Source organism: Physeter macrocephalus, chromosome 8, assembly GCF_002837175.3.
Source record: "Physeter macrocephalus isolate SW-GA chromosome 8, ASM283717v5, whole genome shotgun sequence".
Taxonomy (NCBI): Eukaryota; Metazoa; Chordata; class Mammalia; order Artiodactyla; family Physeteridae; genus Physeter; species Physeter macrocephalus.
This window is the reverse complement of record NC_041221.1, coordinates 142,676,272-142,698,155: the sequence shown is the minus strand read 5'-3', so window position 1 is coordinate 142,698,155 and position 21,884 is coordinate 142,676,272. Positions and strand designations below refer to the sequence as shown.

The window sequence follows — 21,884 nt, the reverse complement described above, 5'->3', positions numbered from 1 at the left end:
AAAATATGGTTACTCTTAGAGAGACACTATTTCACAACTTTTCAAGGCCAGGAATTTTGGGCCTATTAGCTCAGTGGGAAGAAAACCATCAATGCTGAATTAAAGTTCAGCACTGGCTTTCTGCCCATGTCTAGTTGCCCCAGTGTGACCTCCCTTCTGGAAAAGTCCTACGTAGCTTGTGGCAGTCTGTTACTTCGGCCCATTTCCACCTGTCTGGTCTCCCCTGCTGCCAGCTTACTGCCACCCTGCTGAGGCCCATAGTCTCCCTAAGTAAGGACAAGGTTTAGCTGATCTGAATGGCCAACAGTTAAAGCAATCCCCCACCAGCCCGGTTTATCCTTGACTCTACCCAGCAGCATCTGTGAGTTGCCAAAAATAGTTCTTCTGCAAAGATCTTCTGTGTATCAGGAGAGTAGAGTTACATCCCAACTTAGGTGAATTAAACTTTGTGTTTGGCAAATAAATAAATACAATATAAAGAAAAAGTGAAATATCAATACTATTTTAAATAGGGGATTCTTCCCGCCATTCTTGCAGTAAGCACAAGTAAGTATTGCTGTTCCCTTAGTCAGTCTTAGACTTCTCAGATGTGTGGGCATCCCACGGTTCTAAGCGCGTGATTCTAGTTTATAAAGGCATGTATAATCTGTTCAACACTTTAGTGCATCTTTTATTAGCCAAATGTGAGACCAAAAAAAAAAAAAACAAACAAAAAAGATGACAAAGATGACTCGTTTCATTAGTGAAGGGTTTCATGATATTGGGCTTCTCTAAGAAAAGATACTCACCATATGTTGTGTATATTTAAAGGAATTTTTCAAGGGTAAATTTTACTATCTTCCAAATTCACCTCATATTCTAACAGACTGTAACTCCCATATAAGATACAACTTCAGGTACTACAAGGTGGAGGTGCTTTCAATGTGACAATGTTCTTTTCTGATGCTCTCTGGACACAGGTCTCTGGTAGTCTTAAGAGGACAATTAGCTCTCAAGGAACATGCTTCTAGAAGAAGGCCAGTGGTGTGCTAATATTTCACAACTGGCTTCCCGGGGCCGGGTGGGCGGTGGGGGCCGGAAAGGGTGGAAAGCCCTGATTTGTAGCATCTGCCCATTTCCATGATGTAAATACTTCCACCATCACCAATTTCAACTCTCAACTTCACGTCACTGTACGGGGTGCTGGGACAGATGCGCATAGTGGCTCTTACGATTGATACAAGCTGGTACGGTGTTCTGACTTCAGCCCACCACTGGAAGGCCCTCATCAATCTGTGTTACTTATAATCTGGTCCCACTCATTTCTTCCTGAAAGAATTCCTTACTCCTATTCAGTCGGATTTGGGGATTCTGACCAATCTATGAAGTTTTCTAACTCTGAAGAGATTCACTCCATCACCCACCTATGTCCATTTGTCACAGTGTAATTAGGAGTGGAAAAATAAATCTGCGTCCAAATATTCCTTTTAAAATAAAAATAGAGGCTGTTTAGAATAACAGAATGGAGAATGGTGGCAGTAAAAAGGCAGCATAGGGCTCATCTAGTATTACGTTCTCATTTTAGATGAAAAAAACTGAAGCAGAGAAAGGGGGTAAGTAACTTGCTCAAGGTCACGCAAGGGGGTAAGTAACTTGCTCAAGGTCACGCGGTGGTGAATCTAGTTCCCAGGAGCCTGGGGACTCTTCCCTGGGTCATGCTGCCTCCCTCCAAAGGTATTCAGTCACATTTTCTAAGGTGTGTGAGGTGTGGAGAGGTGAGCATTTCTGTCAGCTCTTCCTGACGTGGAAATGTCCCAAGAAGAAGATGTTGAGGGCTTCACAGGTGGTTTTTCTGGCCATCCTTTTCTTGTGGGTCTTTGGTTTGTTCCAAGGCTTGATTGGCTTGTCTTTTATTAAAGTCCTTTTTGACTCTTAAAAGGAAAAAAATAAAGTGGGTTTATTCATTGAAGTGAAAAAGAAAAGATTTAAGCTTTTGAAATGATAGCATTAAGCCCAACAATTTATAAAGAGGCATGAGCCAGGCTAACTCTTAAAAACATCATTGATTTTAAGTGTTGCAGGCCCCATTCTAATGCCCTTCCCATCAACAGAAACCTGATACTAAGCTAATTTACCTATTACAATTTTTGAAATCTCTTACAAGAAAAAAAAGTTTCTGAATTTTCCAGATTTTCTATCAGGGATATGCATCATTTTTGTAATCAGAAAGAAATAAATGTTTAAAACTATATTAAGTCTTTGCAAGTTGAATCTGGCTGAAACACTCCATCATTCGCTGAGCTGCTGTTCTTCCAGGGGTTACTTACTTCTCTCTGTTGAAAATTATGAACTCCTTCTGGACAGATTCAAGGTGCTCTTGAAGAAGGCACATCTTCCGGGTGAACGTTGAAAAAAAAAAATAGAGGTATAGTTAGCAGACCAATGAAGATCCTCAAGTAGCCAATAACCTACTGAGTGTCTGTTAACTGAGTGGCCCAAATCGATGGGGACCAATGTGTCCTCAAAATAGATGCTATTTGAGAGTTTGTAGGAGGAGTGAGACCACAACCAGATTAATAGAGGAGCATATAGGAAAGAAACAGGAAAAAATACATCAACTCTCTGCTCCCCACAATGAGGCAGCAAGGAAGACCTGGGTTATGGTTTATGGGCTTGATGTCTTTCAGCCATTTAGCCCAAGAAACCATGGCTTCAAGGCAGATGGGCACAAGGGTTTATTAAGCTGGTCACCTATTTGCTTCTCATCTCCTGGCCCTCATGTAAAAGGTTTGGAGGTTCTGAAACCAAGTCCCCCCTAAAACTGAGTTCCCCTGCCAAGTTTATGGTTAATCTCTCTGTCCAAAACTTTATTCCCTTTGCTGTCCTGCCCCTGTCCCCCTCAGGATTCAAAGAGAAGGGGAGACTGAAGCTGAGCAGGACCCTGTGGGGCCTTCCCAACAAAAGTCCCTCTGTGCCCCCATTTTTCTTTGTAGAGAAAAAAGGCTTTAGTCTCCTAGGCCTTTTCCAAGTTCCAAAGAGCACTCAAGCAGTTAATGATTAGGACAATAGAATCACAGGACTCCCATTTCCTCCTGAAGGGAACTGGATAACAATCTGATGCATATCTTTGAGTTGTTCTGTAGAAACTCAGACCCCCCAGCCAAGTGGGGGGGATGGTGACTAAATGCTGACCAGAGCACGTAGACCCCAGGCTGGTTGGAACCAGAGGGTTGAGATTTCCAAAACACCCTGTTCCCTCGCCACCAACCAATCAGAAGAAGGTCCATGAGCTGAACACGCATCCTCGGACCCGATCATGCATCCTATGACCCTCTCTCCTAACACTGTCTTTAAAAACCCTTGTCTGAAAGCCATCGGGGAGTATGGGTCTTTTGAGCCCATCCCCTCCTCCCCTTTCACCTTGCTTGGCCCCTGCAATAAAACTTTCTCTGCTCTAAACTCAAACATTTCAGTTTGACCTCACTGTGTGTCAGGCACACAAACTTGGGTTCAACAACAGTTCTACTTGGATTTAACGAGTAGCCTAGAAACATGTCTTCACACTAAATTCTGATTGACTGTTCCCCTCAACTGCACTGGGGCTGATTAACTATACTTCAGTTGTGGTGAGCAGCCTTCTTCATTTGTGACATTCTCACAGATTTGCAAAGCATTTGCTTTGCTGCTTCACTATCTGGCTGTCAATATCTCTAGATTACTTTTCCAACATAATGAGAAAATTTAACCTCAAAGAAATGACCATCATCAGGCCCAGGATAGTGTCAGCCCCAGATCAAATGTTTTAAAAGTCTGTAACAAAATACTTCCAAATTACTTCTGATGACAAATATTCTTCTCGAAGGAAAAAATATCATTCATTCATTTTGTTTTTAAATCTAGGAATTAGAAAATACTAAGTCTTCAAGTACCAGAGAGTTGTTTTTTTTTGTTGTTGTTGTTTTTTTTTTACCTTTCCTGAACAAATATTTAAGTGCTGGGAGAGTAAACTATAAAAAGGAGAGGAAATTTTCAGAGAAGGGGTGGGGGGAAGCAAAACAAAGGAGAGAAAAGAGATTCTGCTACACCTCACTCTTATCCTCAAGTTGGGGTACCTGTAACCCTGGGGGTTTCCAGTATCAGTAATAGGGGACATGAAGCTAATGGGATAAACATGATCTGATAGAGCTCCTTGGAGCAGAAGCTTTTACCCCAAGATTGTAGAACAAATATTTTTAACATTGAAATATTACATAAAAATATATAAAATATTACATAATGTCTTAACACATTTATATAATACTTTATGTTTATATAAACATGTTTATATGTTTTACGTATGTTTGTATTTTATACATATACATGTTTATTTATGTACATATTATGTATGTATATATAGTATAGACAAAAATATATGTATAATATAAACATAAATACATAAGCATACAAAATGTTATATAAAATTTAACATGGAGATATATTTAAAATATTAACATTTTAAAATATTTTAACATTAAAAATCAAGATTATAATCACTAAAATGCAGAAATTCATTCAAGTTCTTTTCTCTGTCATATAACTTGTTTTATTTAAACAAAGATGTAAAATGCACACTCAGAGATGAGTTTGTGATACGGCACTGCAGACCCTATGAGTCCCACCCTGGCCCTAAGGGCTCATGTGCCACATGTTCTTTTTCCTCTGCTTTAGTTGGAAAAGTTTCAGAAGTGCAGCTACATGGACAAGTCAACAGGAGTAGCCAGAATGAGAGTCTGAGGGAAAGGAGTGGGGAACAAACAGAATGCAGGAACGAATGAGTCTTATGTGATTGAGAAGAGAACTACTGGTTAAAAATCTTAGAATGTGCTTCTCAGGGATGACAGAGCAAACAGAGATTAGACTGGTGTAAGTAGAGATGGCATCAGAAATATCTGAAGAGTTTAGAGCAGGTGGAAATCTCAGGAGGCAGAAAAAGAGGACGTAGGTCATTTGCTTCCATAGCAGGCAGACTGGGTGTGTGTCAGTCTTTTTGGTTCTTTACTTTAAAGGGGCTGATGAGCAGACATGGCAGTGGAGAACATCCTGGATGCAAAGAAACAACAGAGGCATCTACTGTGAGCATGAACCAGAGTCATGGAAAAGAATGAAGTTAGAAGTCAGGAAGTCGAGTGGAAAAGTAAAATGTAAAAAATGGCTAACTTTTTTTTTTTTTTTTTTTTAGGGTTAGCACTTTAATTTTTTTTGTTTCTGTTTTTGAATTTTTATTTTATACTGGACTATAGTTGATTTACAATGTTGTGTTAGTTTTGGGTGTACAGCAAAGTGATTCAGTTATACATATAGCTATTCTTTTTCAAATTCTTTTCCCATTTAGGTTATTACAGAATATTGAGCAGAGTTCCCTGTGTTATACAGTAGGTCCTTATTAGTTATCTATTTTAGATATAGTAGTGGGTATATGTCAATCCCAAACTCCAAATCCAACCCTCCCCCACTCCATCTCCCCCTTAGCAGCCACAGGTCTGTTCTCTGTGAGTCTATTTCTGTTTTGTAGATAAGTTCATTTGTGTCATATTTTAGATTCCACATAGTGATATCATATAGTATGTCTTTCTCTTTCTGACTTACTTTACTTAGTATGATAATCTCTAGGTCCATCCATGTTGCTGCAGATGGCATTATTTCATTCTTTTTTATGGCTGAGTAATATTCCACTGTGTATATGTACCACATCTTCTTTAACAACGGCTAGCATTTTGGCAGACATGTACTAATTGACTCAGAACAGTCCATGAAGTAGGTAGCAATACTAACTCCATTTTATAAATGAGGAAACTGAGACACAGGGGGCAAAGGAAAACTTCAGTGCTTTTACTTTATTTAATCACAGCCTGCATTCTACAGCTGTAGATGGTAACAGTCACTGCATACCTGAATCACCTGAAGAACTTAAAAAATCCTGATGCCCAGGCCACACCCCCAGATTCAGCTGAATGAATAAACAAGCATGATGATAATGTAGGGAGCTGCTAAGATTGACTCTCACATTTTAAAATCCTTGAATAGAGATAAAGTGCTACTTTGAGATTCACCATCCTTCTGATTCTTCTTTGAGGGAAGGCTACTCTTTGTTTTGAAACAAAATCCTCTTTATTTTTAAATAGAGGCTATAAGATTAGGAGAAACTAGAGCAAAATGATGGCATAGGCAGCTCCAAACCCCCAACCCTCAACAGAAACATAAGAAAAACAAACAGAAACTGTTAGGGCCAACACTGTCAGAACTCTGGAGAGCAAGCAAAGGTTTATTGCAACCAGACAAACACTGAATCAAGAAAAAAGCAACTTAAAAATGGTCCTGGTGTTTAAGGAAATCTCTATCAAAATATTATCTGAACACAAGCTAACATAACGAGACAGCAGTGGTGATGCATGACAAGGAATAGTCTTTTTGCAGAATAGTTTGTAAAAGTCACTCAAAAATGCAAGTACAGCCTTCAACAATCAAAAAACAGCAAACTCTAGAGAAGGAAGGGGAGAATCTGATTTCTGGAGTTACTGGATTGTAATAGTCAACTAGCAAGTTTTCAACAAAAATACCACAAAGTGTACAAAGAAACAAAGTATGGCCCATTCAAAGAAACCAAATAAGCTGACATAAATCATCCCTGAGGAAACCCAAACGTTGGACTTACTAGACAGAGACCCTAAAACGACTATTTAAGGTATGCTGAAATAGTCAAAGGAAACCATGGAAGGAAACCATATGTTAGGCCACAAAACAGGTCTCAATAAATTTAAAAAGATTAAAATCATACAAAATATTTTCTCTGACAACAATGAATGAAGCTAGAAATCAAAAGCAGAAGAAAAACTGGAAAATTCACAAACGTGGAAATTAAACAACACATTCTTAAGCAACCGATGTATCAAAAAATAAATCACAAGACGAATTAGGAAATATTTTGAGGTGAATGAAAACAAAAATACAACATGCCAAAACTTAAGAGATGCAGAGAAAGGCAGGTGCTCACAGGGAACTTTATAGCTGTAGATATCTACGTTAAGAAAGAAGAAATATCTTAAGGTCAAGAATGGCATAGTACAAGGGTTGGGGAGGGGGAGGTAGACAGATCATATAGAGCATGGAAGGCATGGCAAAAGTTACTCACAGATTGCTGTCATCTCTAAAACTTTAGAAAACTTGTAATTAAGATGATGTCTTGTACTTGGCTACATTTGGGGGTCTGTTAACAGAGGAGCCTGCATAGGCAAGCTTTCTAGGTGCAAAGGAAGGAGCTGGCCTGGAGAAGCTGGTTGATTATGATATGAAGAAGAACACATCATTAGGAGGAAGATGAGTGAAGTAAAAAGCAAGAAGCAAGATGGGTTTGTGGCATAGCTAAGCATTCCTTGGAGGGCCCTAGAAAACACTTAAGGACAGGAATCTGGTAAGAGGCCAGTTCTGTGGACAAACAGGATGTGGACTTTGGTTAACTGACCGTTAAAGGGTATAGTAGCCCCTGAGGACTAGGGACATTGAGGACACTTATTTGTTTGAAGAGCTATTTTCACCACAAGACTATGCAATCTTTGAGAACAGGGATGTCAGTGAATGCAGGAATAATATCTCATCTATATCTCTCTCCAGTGTTGAGCACAGAATGTGGCAGATAATAGGGATTCAATAAAAATAGCCTAAACAATTGGAAGGGGGGAGGGATAGAGGGGTGGAGAGATGCAGGAATGAAGGGATGGAGGGATGGAAGAATGGAGGGATGGAGAGATGCAGGGATGGAAGAATGGACGACCATTAGTTGAGTGGGTAGGGTGACGGGTGGATGATTGTGTGGATGAATGCATGGCCATTAGAGGCAAAATGAATGTTTGTTACTTTACCATCATTATAATACACAGAACCACATGTATAAAATCCTACTGAGTCCCTGCAAGTTACCGTATTGAAATCTGACCTCGAACTCTGACAGAGGATAATGCGGTTAGTTACAAAATTACTTTGACTCAGCCTGAGTTCCAGCAATAGTGCTCAACCGTGTAAGAATTCTGTCTTTTCTGTGAATAGATACTCCTTACTTCTGCTAGCCCTGATATCACAAGATTCTGCGTCTGGCAAAGAACAGACACCCCTCTCTAGGGTCGTCGGCTGGTCCCAGTGATTCCTTGGAGTGTGGCCCAAAACAGCCATGTGTGTACTTTAGAACCAGCCTATTTCCATCATTTTAGGGATGGTCACCTGACCTAGGCTTGGCCAAATTAGATTCTCTCCCAGGAGATTGCAAAGTTTGAATTGAGAGCTGGGAGAGGGCAGTAAGGGAATCAAGTTAATGGCAGAAACCTAGGGAGGAAGTCCACATGTGAAATGTTGCTGCTGGGACCCCCAGAGCTGCCCTTTCAGAAGCTGGGGTGTTCAGCTCTGCCTCACATTCATGAAGCAGCGGATGATCGTGGGATGGCCGCCCACCAGAAGCTCTCCAACGAATTGCAGCTGCCATTAAGATTCCCACGACCCTGGGTCTGAGGGGACTGCTTACCTGAGAGGAATCACATTTCCTCATCTCCTTCTCCTTCTTGGCCAGGCGCTTCTTTTTCTTGTGAAGAGGCTTGGACTCCAAAATCATTTCTTCGAGTTCAAAGGTGGGATCGCAATTCAGCCTGCCTTTCTGCAAGGAAGACAGGTTGACTCACTCCTTAGATACCTGTATCTTTCTAAAACTAGACCCAACCGAATAAGGAGAATAACACTCCGTCCTGCAGGACAGTCCAAGAATAACCAGCTGGGAGTCCCACTTGAAGTTTGAAATAATTTATTGCCAACCTTGCTTTTCGTGTTCTTTGATTTTGTATTTTGTTTATTTTTCTAAACTCCCAAGGAGCCTTCCATGAGTTAGAAAGGAAATCCTATTATAATTATTTTTCTAAAGTTTGCCTTTGGGGCTGTTTCTTGAAGTGGGTTCAAGGGTAGATCAGAATCACCTGAGTTGATTCCCAGTTTCCCCAACCAGACCTCGAGAAACAATGTTTCTGAACACGAGGGCCAGGAAATTGCATGTTTAACGAGCTGCCCAGATGATTCAGATTCACAATTAAGTCAGAGAAGTCCAGGTAGAAGGTCTCTCCAGGCAGCGCTGACGGCTCATTGCAGGGCGCGTGGCAGAGCCGAAACAACAGGAAAGGTGCCTAGATCTCCACGGCGTCATGCATCACCCACGGTGCAAGCGGCCCCTGCTGGACCTTGTCGGGTGGCCAGGTAGGACCCCACCCCCCTGCTGCTCCATGAGCGTGTTATTCTGCCAATCTGCCCACAACTGAATGTGTAGAATCAGGCTGTGGGGAGAGAGAGGAGTCAGAGCGCTCACTTGGCCCCCTGGCCGGAGCTTCTGGGTCTGGCTTTTACCGTCCGACTGCGGGAGGCCACAGATACCTTGGCTGGGTATAGCCGGTGGGAATTATTTCGCTTTGGCTCTTAGTCATTGTGAATATGGTTCCCAGCATAGAACTACCAGAGGAAGAGGGGTGCATGGTAAAGATAAATACCCCACCCCATCCCCAGCGGCTGTCCGTCCTTTGACTCAGAACTCCTTGGATACAAATTTCTATATCTTTGGAATCAGAGAAAACTTTTTTTTTTTAATTGGCAGATTCCCAGAAATGACTGTTTGTAGGATTAGGACTTCTTTCCATTAAAAGTAAGCCACAAAACGTGGTTAGGATCTCGAACTCCCAACATAGATCTAGAGTAGAATCCCAACTCAGCTGTGTGACCTTTGGTGGTCAACCTACCCTGTGTGTGCCTCAGTTTTCTCATCTGTAAAATAGAAATCTGGGCTGTCTTACAACATTGGCACGTTATCTAATGAGATCATGTGCGTATCTGGCACACAGAGTTATGTGCATTGAATGAGAGTTACCATGGGTTTGTTAAGATTGACTCACGTTAGGAATAAATCCTGGAATGAGCCTCTTCTGCAAAACCGCATCCCAGTTCATATCATTCATATATGGGAAGTTTTGAACATCGGACAAATGGGAAAATCGTTGGTCTGGATTCGGTTCCAGTAGCTGCCAATGGAATACAAACACCAAGATCATGAGGAAGGTCAAAACTTGTAGTGCAAAAAATCATACAGATTCCCTATGAATATTTCCAAGTATAGGATTGAAGGAAACAAGTAGTGTTCTCCTTTCTTAGCCCCATAAACAAATAATATAGATGAGTGGTCAGAATGAATTGTAAGTTGGTTTTTGTAAGTTGCAATGTGGTGAGTGAAAATAGCTCGTCCTAGTGAGTCAAACTTATGTTTGATTACTGAGTCCCCAACTTAGTAATGATGGGCAAGTTTGTTCTCTAAACCTCAGTTTACCCATCTGTAAAAAAGGGATAATAAGCTATTTCATAAGGTTTAGCTACGATTAAATCAAGCCATGTATATAAAGTGACCAAGAGAAGGTCTGTTCTTCTTATGTGGAAAATGTACATTGGTTTTAACAAATGAAATTTATTTCACACTAAAAAATTTAGCAGTTTTTACCACTAATCAAAATATACTGGGGTGACAAAGATAAGATGTAACTAAGGTTGCTGTGATAGTTCTGGGTTTTATGAACTGGGATTAAAGATTTTTTCCCCTTTAACCACTCCAGCGCCAACATCATTTCAATCCTGTGGCTCAAATGGAAAATAGCAGTTCCACTTGAGAATGGGCCTGGAGGTGACAGCTGTGGGTCATCAGTGTGCACTTTTGGGATAGTAGGGCTGTCTTGGAACTAAGGAAAATGACCCCCGCCCCCATTCTTTATCTTTGACATCACCAACGGTAATATCCCTATTCCAAAACAGAACACTGGACCCATAGACAAGAGACATAGGTTTTGAATTCTTAGCCCCCAAAGCTCTTTTCCTTGACCAGTTACAACCTGGGCAATTTTCTCTCTTCAGAAAAAAGCCAAGCTCATCCTCTTAGGCTCCTCATTCTTTCTTTCAGGTAATTATTCACTACACATGATTGAGCTCTCACTACAACTGTCCTTAATCTTTCTGGTGAACACAGGCACCTTGAAAAGCTGAGGAAAACTGTGGACCTCATTAATTCAAATACCAAAGTCTACCACCTGTCATACTCTGTGTTAAGTGCTGAGGACACCATGAACAAGTCGGACGTGGTCCTTCCCTCATGCAGCTTAAAGAACAATGTCATTAACCCAAGAGTCACACACGTGCAATATATAATTTAAAAGTGTGAAAAATATGATGAAGGAAAGTTCGTGCTGTGTGATCTGACAACAGAGGGAGGCTCCCAGAGGAAGTGATACGTGAGCTGAGATCTAAAGCTGTGTTTCTCAAACTATGCAGAAGGGCCAGTTATTTCTCTTTGTTTGTTTGGTTTAATTTCCAACCCACTGAAGTCAATATGTGGTGTTACTGTGCATGGCTAGTATAGAACAACACGATGTGTGCAACTTGTGATTTGAGTTCAACATCACTGCATAGGCTTGGACCCTATTCAGTGAGATGAGTCCACTGACCATGTGCTTTGAGGTATCAAAGGTATCAAGTTGCTATAAAAGTTTTTAAATACTTCCCTCAATTTCTATACGTGTTAGGGACCTGTTGGAAGTAATTCATGGACTTGAACCAGTCAGTGAGTCGCATTAGTAGTACTGACCTAAAGGAAGGAGCTGGAAGAGCTGGGGATGGGAGCAATGTTCTAGGCAGTGAGACTAGCATGTGCAAAGGCCCTGTGGTTAGAGAATGATATATGAGGGGGAGGAGGGGGAGGGCAAAGAGGAGAGAAAAGAAGCTCAAAGCCATTTGTAGTCAAAAGGGGGACAACAGTCCAAAATAAGACTTGAGGGGTAGTTAGAACCTTTATACCATACAAATAATTTTGATCTTTATTCTAAGAACAGTGGGAAGGCAATAAACATTGCATTGAACAGATCTCTATGGGGCACAGCAGAGAAGAGAATGGAGTGTATAAAAGTGTACAGGGGCAAACCAGTGAAAAGACAAGACTTGATGGCAGTAGGACTAGGAAGATAGTAGTGTTGATGGAGAGAAGTGACAGATTCAGAAGACATTTAAAAGGTCAGATATGAACATGGTGATGAACTGGGTATGCGGATGATGAACGATTTCTGGTTCTGGCTTATATTAGTGGGTGGATGGAGAGGCCAGAGCAGGAACACTGGAGAAAGTCCAGGAAATCATGAGTTCAAGAATTCCATTTGGCACATGGAGTTTGAGATGTCTTTGGGACATTTAAGAGGACATGTGTGTCACCTTATTAATGAAGCCATGTATTTGAAAGCTGTTAGCTGCAAAACCCACTCTGGAAATGTATTTATCATGACTGCCTCCAATATTGTAACTTAACTTTTAACTTCAAACCAGAGCATGTGCTTCATTTTTATCACTTCCTTTTGTCATGCATCTGTCCTTCTTACCTTTTTAAGAAGTGACACCATTTCCTGTGACCAGGCAGAAGGGTAAGTCACAAGCGCCGTCTCAAACATGTGTGCAATTTCCTTGCTGGAAGTACTGGAGCGAATATGATACGGTCTCTTAAGGGAGAGAAGTAAGAGACTTCATTTTTAAAGGGTAAAAGAAAAAATGTTCCTTTGCAAATGCTTCCAAGCTAAATTTTCAACTAGTAAAATCTAAATAGCATTTTCTAATCCCCTCCAGCCAATTGTTGTGTTGCCATATGCATATGTGGTCCACGGTTGCCAGATTTCCTACTTGTAAAAAAGCATACCAGAAATCTATACATCCTTGTGAAATCTTGGAATTTTTAAAAGTTGGTAACCCTCTGGGTCAAAGGAAACATTTCTATGGGCTAAATCCACGTCTGAGATGTCAGTTTGGAACTGTTTTGTAAGGTTAACTAATGTAAGTATTTACCTAAAACATTGGACAAGCGCTCAGTAAATGGAAATTTAAAAAATTGTTATTTACGTGTTGATTATAAAGAGATTCAGAGTTTTAACATACACACAGCTCTTTTTACTTGTTCGAATCATAATGACTAAGCTCGGGTTAGAAGGTTACCCAGAAGACTTCAACCCCAGTCCCAAATGCTATGAGCTGCTAGTACTACGGAGTGGGGTGGAGAATTTTTGTGATGAGGCAAAAGTATTTTTACCTCTGAGGGAACCAGATTCTTCTATAGTCCTAACTTGGGGGAAAAAGAAATTAAACAAAACGGTGGTTTTGTTATAATTTTCACAGATATCCACTAGAGGGCAGTCTTTACCTACATTGATTTCTCGGTTTCATAAAGGATTCACCCTGGGATTGTCTCTCTTTATGTGAAGTGAGCTACTTAAAGCTGGAGATTTTACCATATTCACATTTTTGCCCATGGGACCTAGCACCTAGTGAGTGCTCATTGCATGTTTGTTGAATGAACAAAATTTTCATATTAGATTAACCAACAGGAGGACAGTGAATATGCATATGTACATTTATCAAGTGCCTGACCCTTTCGAGATAATAAATGACTATGGACCGATTTCTCCCACCTACATTGGGAGAAATGGAGGAGTTTAATTTTTTTCCTTGTTGTAAATCATTATTAAAAGATAACAATGTAATTAAGTGTTGGAGCTCTGAAGGCAAAAGGATTTGAGTGCTAAACTGGGTCAGTCAATTTGAGTTTCAATTCCTTCATCTGTAAGATGAAGTTACTTCTTCTGTAAAATGAACCACCTTAGGGGAGTGTTGGGAAAATTAAATGACATAATACATGTAAAGTTCTCAATAGAGTGGCTAATATATATTAGACATAATACAGGAGAGAGATTATTGACATAAAGGTAAAAAGGATGGTGGCTATAAATGTAAATAATGAACAGCAAGATGAGTCATCAAAAAAGATGATGTGAAGGAAGGCTTAAGTCCCTGCATGGCATGTCAACAGCAGTTACCCTGGGAACCAGGAAGTGCTAGGGGCTGACTCCCTAAAAGGGAGATTGACCAAACTTTGTTTTTTTAATGCAAGGTTTAAAAACCCCTGCCGCATATTTTCTTCCCTCAAGACTGAATAAAGGGCCATAGTTAATTCATTTATCTCAGTAATGATACAGTGGAAATAACCCTTGTAACTCAATATCAGAAAAAGAGTGCCGGCTACCTTATCAGTGTCATCAATGTTTATTGACTGTTTGCAAGCCAAGGGCACTGTGGGTCACTACATGTGATTCACTGCATGTTTACCATTAAGAGCTGGGGCAGGTTGGCACACCAAGTTTCCCAGGTTATATGCATGTGCACATATATTTTTTCTTTTTTCTAATTTTCTTCTTTAATTCATTGATGTCTCGAAACCTGCTTTTGAGACATCTAAAAACACAAAATGCTTTGATAAACTCATAAAGGAACTGACAAATGCCACAAGCAAATGGCTTAAGTATGTTGTGTTTTTTTCATTTACTTTAGGCCATATGACTGAATGTAACATACATATATTTAAATCCTCATATGCTCTGTCGACTTGTTCAAAATAGTCAAATTACCTTTGTCTTATACAATAATGTATGTTTCTAGTTCCAAACTTTAAAATCCACATTAAGCCATCAACAACCAGAGCTTTATATTTATTCATTTACCAAATATTGATTGAATGCCTACAATGTCCCGCACCTCTGCTGGGCCCTGGGGATACAATGAAGACAGGACAGATGGGATTTCTACAGTGGTAGAGCCTACAGTCTACTCAGCAAAACCATAAATAATAACAGAGACTGTACACACACACACACACACACACACACACACAAATCAACGGAATACATGCTCTAAAGAAAAATTACAGTATGCAATGACAGGATATAGCAGACAATTTTAGGGCAGCATATAAATTAAGAATGAGAATATAAAAAATAACCAAGGTGGAAAAGGTAAAATGTTAGATGGGACAAAGTGAGGTGTTGTGATTATAGTCTTATTTCAGGAGTACAAAAGCAAAAGAGCTGCAGCCAAGGATGTACAATTAGTGCAAAACGACGTACTTCCCTATCATAAGCTAATACTATGGATAATACAAAATTAGAGAAGACGTGGATCTTGCCTTTACAATGGCAATGCAAGCGGGGACACAGAGAGATGACAAAGCAGCTTAAGAGCTAAGGGACCATGGTCAGGACAAGATCAGACACCACAGGGAAGTTTCAGGCACATTTCCCTTTGAAGCATATATTTTTCTGTTAATCACGATTTGTAAATGTGGAGGAAATGATTGTTTAGCACCCTTCTTCTGTGGTTTAGTTGTGTTGCCAGTTGTAATTAAATGTTGGTATTTCATTTCTTCAGATTAGCTATATTTTGAAACATAATTACATGCAGGCTCATTGGTGATTCTTTGTGAGAATGTGTCAATTGTTTTATAGTGACTTGTTCCTCTGTATTTTCAAGAAGCATTTGTTATGTACCTGTTGAAAGCTAAATATTGTGGATAATACTAAACTGTATAAAACACTGGCTTCACCTTTAATAAATTTACAGTCTGATGATATAGAAGAGATTAAAACCATAAAAATAGATATACCTGGAAAAATTTACAAGGGCGATACATTTGCGAAATGGATTTAATCCTAAAATGTAAAATAGATTTACGTGTTCTGATGTAGAAAGTTCTACATTTTATTTTAAGTGGCAAAAAAAAGTCTCAACAGGTTAAAGCATAATTCTCTTTTTACTGAAGCAACAGTAACTATGTATATGCGCATGTATGTGAAAACATTATCCTTATAAAATCAGAAAAAGGTTTGGAAGTAAATACAAGCTGTTAATTCTAGAAGATGAGATTGGAAGGTCAAATGAGTTTTTAATTTCTTAATTGAGAATTTTCTAAGTCTGTCCTTTCTTAGAAATGGTCAATATACATGAGATATAAGGATTCTGTTCTACAATTAAGACACATCCTTAACTTTACTCAAACGTAATTTAGCAATTTCCAAACTTATTCAACAGTGATTTTTTTTTTAAAAAAGACCAGGGCTTATCTTAGGAAATATCTTTATAGGCAAAGGAACAAGAGGAAAAGAGCTCCAAGGGATGCCTCGAGACAGGAGGGAGTCCAAAGAGGCTGAAGTGAGTTTGTGAAGAGTCAGGGTCATTCAAATTGAAGCAAAATCTGAAAAGTTAACATGGTTCTAAAGGGCAAAGAATGCCAAGCTAAGGTGTCTGAAGAGTGTCGGGGAGGAGAGGGGTGGGTAAGGCAGGTGTGTGTGTGTGTGTGTGTGTGTGTGTGTGTGTGTGTGTGTGTCTGTGAGAGTGAGAATATGCGAGGCATTTAGGGAGCAACAGCATTTTTTTTTAACATGAAAAGTTATGTCTGTGCTTTACAAAAAAGAATTTGCATTCCCATGTTCATTGCAGCATTATTCACAATAGCCAAGGCACAGAAACAGCATAAATATCCATCAACAGATGAATGAATAAAGAAGATGCAGAGGGAGGCCCGCATACCACAAAAAAAAAAAAAAAAAAGAAAAAAAAGATGTGTGTGTACATGATATACATATATATATTTATACACCCACATATATACATATATTTATAATATATACTTATATATGGTATTATATATTTACACATAATATTATATATGGATAAATTATACATTAATAATGGCATATTTTACATAACATATATAATATATATTCATATACAATATATATGAATAATGGAATATTATTCAGCCATAAGAAAAAAGGAAATCCTTCCATTTGTAACAACATGGACAGACCTTGAGTCCAATACACAAACTGAAACAAGTCAGACAGAAGCCAAATAACTGCATCGTATCACTTACACATGGAATCTTAAAAAAAACAAAAATTCAAACACATAGAAACAGAGAGTAGAATAGTTGCCAGGGGTTGACGGTGGGGAAAATAGGGAGAGGTTGGTAAAAGGGTACACACTTTTAGTTGTGAACCGAATAAGATCTGAGGATCTAAGTGTAACATAGTCACTATAGCTGATAACCCCGAATTTATATATGTAGATATGAATTCAGCAACCTAACAGTAACTATGCCTCACCTTTCCTAAGCAGAAAAGGAAAAGAAAAATGAATCTGACAGTGTTAATACATTGTCAGTTACATCAAATCACAGGGAACTACCACGAGGTACAATAATATGGGAGGGAGAAAAAAATCTTTTCTTAGCAAAATTCTTCCTAGGCATTTTCTTAGTTTAAGAAATGTTTCTTTTAAAAGGAAACTACTCTAATTTGCTACTGAACCCAGAACCCAAGAGGCAAATGAAAGACAGGAATCCAACAAGACAGGGCATGAATTGTGTTGTATTAATAACTCACACTGAATCAGAGCCCTGGACTATGACTGCAAAATTATTTTCTTTAAACAAACAAATATATTTATATAAGATATGGAGTGACATGTATTGATTCTCCCTCTCTGGGAGTTAATAATATGCCTATAATTCATTTAATTTTATCTGCATCATTTAATGTCAACTCACATGCTTGGCCCCATATGTAGGAGAGTGAATTAATTATGGGCGGAAATCGCCAGGGTTGTTACCAGCATCACGTGGCATTGTTGCTTTCATCTCTGAAACAAACTACTTGACTTTTGGCAAAAAAAAAAAAAAAAAAAAAAAAAAATCCTTTCACTGTAAAAATGAAACTTGCTGGAAGAGTAACTAAAGAGAAATGTAATTCTACGGTACCCGGCCTCTCAACAGCTCATATGCTGTCACTCCCAGCGACCACCAGTCAACAGCAAAGGAATAACCTGCTTCTCTTCTGGAGTTGAACATCTCAGGTGCTGAAAAACACAGAAGAGTTAGATCCGTTTTACTCCCTGAGGCATTAACAAATCTAGCTTCCCAACATGTTCCTCCAAACGCAAATTACCAGGGAAAAGGGTACAAACACTTTTTTTTTTTTTTTTTTTTGTGGTATGCGGGCCTCCCTCTGTTGTGGCCTCTCCCGTTGCGGAGCACAGGCTCCGGACGCGCAGGCTCAGCGGCCATGGCTCACGGGCCCAGCCGCTCCGCGGCATGTGGGATCCTCCCAGACCGGGGCGCGAACCCGGTTCCCCTGCATCGGCAGGCGGACGCGCAACCACTGCGCCACCAGGGAAGCCCCGGTACAAACACTTTGATGTGTGTTTATCATCCATTGCTAGATTGCTCACTGCAGGCAAAAGTTTCTAATTTTCTAGTCTTTCTCATTCATCACCAACATACACAGGCATACACAGCCCTTAATGGACAAATTCTTCTCTGACTTAGAACGTGCACCTATGAAAACTTGGATCCCATCAGGCCTCAAATGTGTGGCTGACTCTGAAAGCAGGAAGGCTGAGAAGAGTATTTATATTCATTGTCTTGATTTGGAAGGGTTGTGATCAGGACGTAAATTTGTATTACTGCTGCAAACATTGTTCAGAATAGAGCTCCAACTACATGGGATCGACTCTCCATGTCAGAGTCATCTGGAAGATGTACTGTACTGGGGGTGAGGGAGGGGAGAAAGGGCGGGGCACTCTGAGAGAGACACGGTTTTCCATCACTTGTGTGGCGTTGACACTTTGTCCCTTCGGTTTTCCATCACTTGTGGGGCGTTGACACTTTGTCCCTTAGTTCTGTGAATTGGCTCCAGTGGAAGGCAGAACCTCAGTCAATCTTACCCCAGTGGAGACCCCTAGTTATGTGTTCTCTAACACAGAGAACCTTCTACCTTCTACACACCCTTCCAAGAATATACCTAACTCCTGAGGGATGGAGTGGGGAAAATGAAGTACAAAGCAAGGGCAGGTCTCTTCTCTGTTTGCTTGTCCAGTACCGAATCTGGCATTTAGTGTCACTCAACAGAAATTGGTTAAAAGAATGAACAGTACTGAATCAATCAATCAAGCCCTGGTTGCAAACATTAGCTGAAACCAGGCTGTCTGTGTTCAAAAACTGCCTTCACCACTTATTGTGACCTTAAACGAGTCAGTGGGCTGAGCTTGAGAATCTTCATCAGCAAAATCAGAACAATGAGAAGGCAGTTCCTACAGCGGTGAGAAACTAAATGAGATAATGCATGCCAAAATCTCAGCACAGTGTCTGGCACCTGGAAAGTACTCAAAAAACTAGGCACTCTTCTAGAGAGGCAGACATCCATAATAATGGGCATTTTACCTAGCCAAAAGCTGCACACTTGACCTAAGCCTCTGGTAGTAAGGTGCTGGCTCTGGACAAAGGAAATTGGTGTGATGTGGGACCTGCATACAGGTTTGCCCTGCCTGGTGCACTCAATTTCAAGTAAAATCCTGTGGGCAACATCCAATTAGAGAGGTAGAATGTTGACATCCCAACGTCCAGGGTTGACCCAGACTATAAAAGCCCGCTGTAGCAGAACTAAGGAAGCTTCATTCCCTGGTGGATTCACCTTTCATGCGTCACTGCATTCTTTCTGCAAGTCACAGCTCCCCATGCAATTTGGGAGATAATGGTCCTGACCCCACGGTGCTCCCACAGACTGGATGGAATGGGCTATACTTCTGCTTTCCCTTATCAGTATCTCACAGCAAGTCATCTGTAGATGACGTAGTCCCTCCAGGTGACAGGTGACAGATATCTCAGAGAAGCTGCAGAGAACTTTAAGGGATAAACAGACAATTGTGCTAAGAAATTATACACCAGCATAAACATCACTCTATGAAAGCTGTGTATTCTGTCGTCTTGGACCACCCTTGGAGTTTATACGAGTAGAATCCTCTTCTACTTACCGTTTTCCGGCATGAAGGCACTTGAATATGCATTCATCCTTTCAACAAATATTCACGGTATGCTAGGCATTGAGGAATTTTGGAAGAACACTAAGAAACAACATGATGGCAACATACAAAAGCATAACGGATGGGTAATTCTTTGAGCCCTCAAAGAGCTGAAAAGCCAGGGCAGGGAGATGCTGAGGGCTTCCATCAACCCTGCAGGAGGACTCCTTGCTCCTGAGACGGTACAAATAGAGGTGGAGAGGGACTAAGTTTCCCTCAAAAAAGACGTTGAGTATTTCATTTAGTTCTTAAACTATTTCCATACTTCCATTCAGAAAAGTAAATATAACATAAAAGAAAAATTAACAAGCAGTTATAAGTAAATGGCCATGTAACCTTTCACAGGGCACAATATAGAATCTTGACTCCACCACTGGGTCCTGTCCTGTTTACAACCATAGAAGTAACCACTATCCTGAATTTCTGTCAGTAATTTTCTTCTCGCCTTTCTACATAGATTTACTACCTGTGTATGCATTTCTAAGCAACACCTTAGTTTTGCCTATTTTAGTAATACATATGTGACATATATGTTGTGTATATATATATGTATATGACATTATGTATATATAACAGATGTGTGTATAACATATATGTATATGTATTTGTGTATATATATAACATGGGTATGTGTGTTGTGTGCATGTGTTAAATCTTACTGCTTGTTTTCTTTGGTGACTTGCTTTTCTTGTTCAACATTATGTGTATAAAATTTATCCAACTTGCTGCACATAGTTTGTTTACATTCAAAGCCATACAAATACACTGTCATTTACCTACCTTTCCTACTTTTAATAGCCACTTGGATTGTTTTCCATTTGGAGTATTTTGAATGATGCTCTCATGAACATTCCTGTACATGTAAGACTCCTCTAAGTCCACACGTCTTTAGGTTACATTTCTGGGAGGGGAAATTCTGGGATGGGCTGTGCATCTTCACCCATGCTAGATAATGCCAAACTATTTACCACAGTGGCTGTACCAATTAATGCTCTGACTAGCAACGCATGAGACTTTGCTCAACCTCCTTATCCACACTCGACATTAACTAACCTTGTGACTTTTCCAATCTAGTGGGTATGTAATGGTCTTCCATGGTGGTTTAAACTGGCATTCTCCTGATTACTAATAAGCTTGCCCATGCTTTAATACATTTATTAGCTATTTGGATTTCCATTATTTGGCTTTCAGATTTTAAAGCAACTGGACAGTAGATTCTGCTCAGGACATAAAGAAAGGGGCCAAAAACTGATATAGAAATATAGTACAACAGAAATAATTCATGGAATTTACAAAAATGATTCTAAATTTCCTCTATAAAATATGTGAATAATAAAGGTTTCCTGAAAAAGGATAAAGGGACTTGCATTCCATGTGTTAAACCACATCATAAAGCTACAATAATTGATTTGAAAGCCACAGAATATAGATGCTAGTACATAAAAATACTTAGTTTATGATGAACATGTTTCCAATCAGCATGTATGGGATCTTATTTGATATATGGTCTCAAAACAATTATTTAAGAATATAACAAAAAGAAGTCATATCCTTACTGTATATCTTACCACATATATAGCTGGATTAAGAAAAATTAAACTATAACAAAAATAAGAATATAGGTAACCATGTCTAAAATCTAGAGGTAAGAAGGTCTTGCTAAGAATATCTCCAAAGGTAGAAACTATAAAGTAAAAAGACCATATGACTCAGCAATCCCACTACTGGGCATATACCCTGAGAAAACCATAATTCAAAAAGAGTCATGTACCACAATGTTCATTGCAGCTCTATTTACAATAGCCAGGACATGGAAGCAACCTAAGTGTCCATCAACAGATGAATGGATAAAGAAGATGTGGTAGATATATACCATGGAATACTACTCTGCCATAAAAAAGAATGAAATTTTGTCATTTGCAACAACATGGATGAACTTGGAGAGTATTATGCTAAGTGAAATAAATCAGAGAAAGACAAATACTGTATAATATCACTTATATGTGGAATCTAAAAAATACATCAAAAAGAGTCATGTACCAAAATGTTCATTGCAGCTCTATTTACAATAGCCAGGACATGGAAACAAC

At 39.6% G+C, this 21,884-nt stretch overlaps 1 protein-coding gene across 1 annotated transcript in view; it reads right to left on the bottom strand.

Annotated features, from left to right (window-relative positions):
• Positions 1 to 907: 907 nt before the first annotated feature.
• The window catches only part of STK32A (serine/threonine kinase 32A), an 86,668-nt gene continuing 65,691 nt past the window's right edge, over positions 908 to 21,884 (bottom strand). The window contains exons 5-10 of the mRNA XM_007103572.4: positions 17,696 to 17,793; positions 12,441 to 12,557; positions 9,930 to 10,055; positions 8,528 to 8,656; positions 2,307 to 2,371; positions 908 to 1,910 (exon numbers count right to left, since the gene is read on the bottom strand). Coding sequence (XP_007103634.1) covers positions 1,817 to 1,910; positions 2,307 to 2,371; positions 8,528 to 8,656; positions 9,930 to 10,055; positions 12,441 to 12,557; positions 17,696 to 17,793 — 629 coding nt within the window. The 3' untranslated portion in view covers positions 908 to 1,816. The remainder of the gene's footprint in view (positions 1,911 to 2,306; positions 2,372 to 8,527; positions 8,657 to 9,929; positions 10,056 to 12,440; positions 12,558 to 17,695; positions 17,794 to 21,884) is intronic.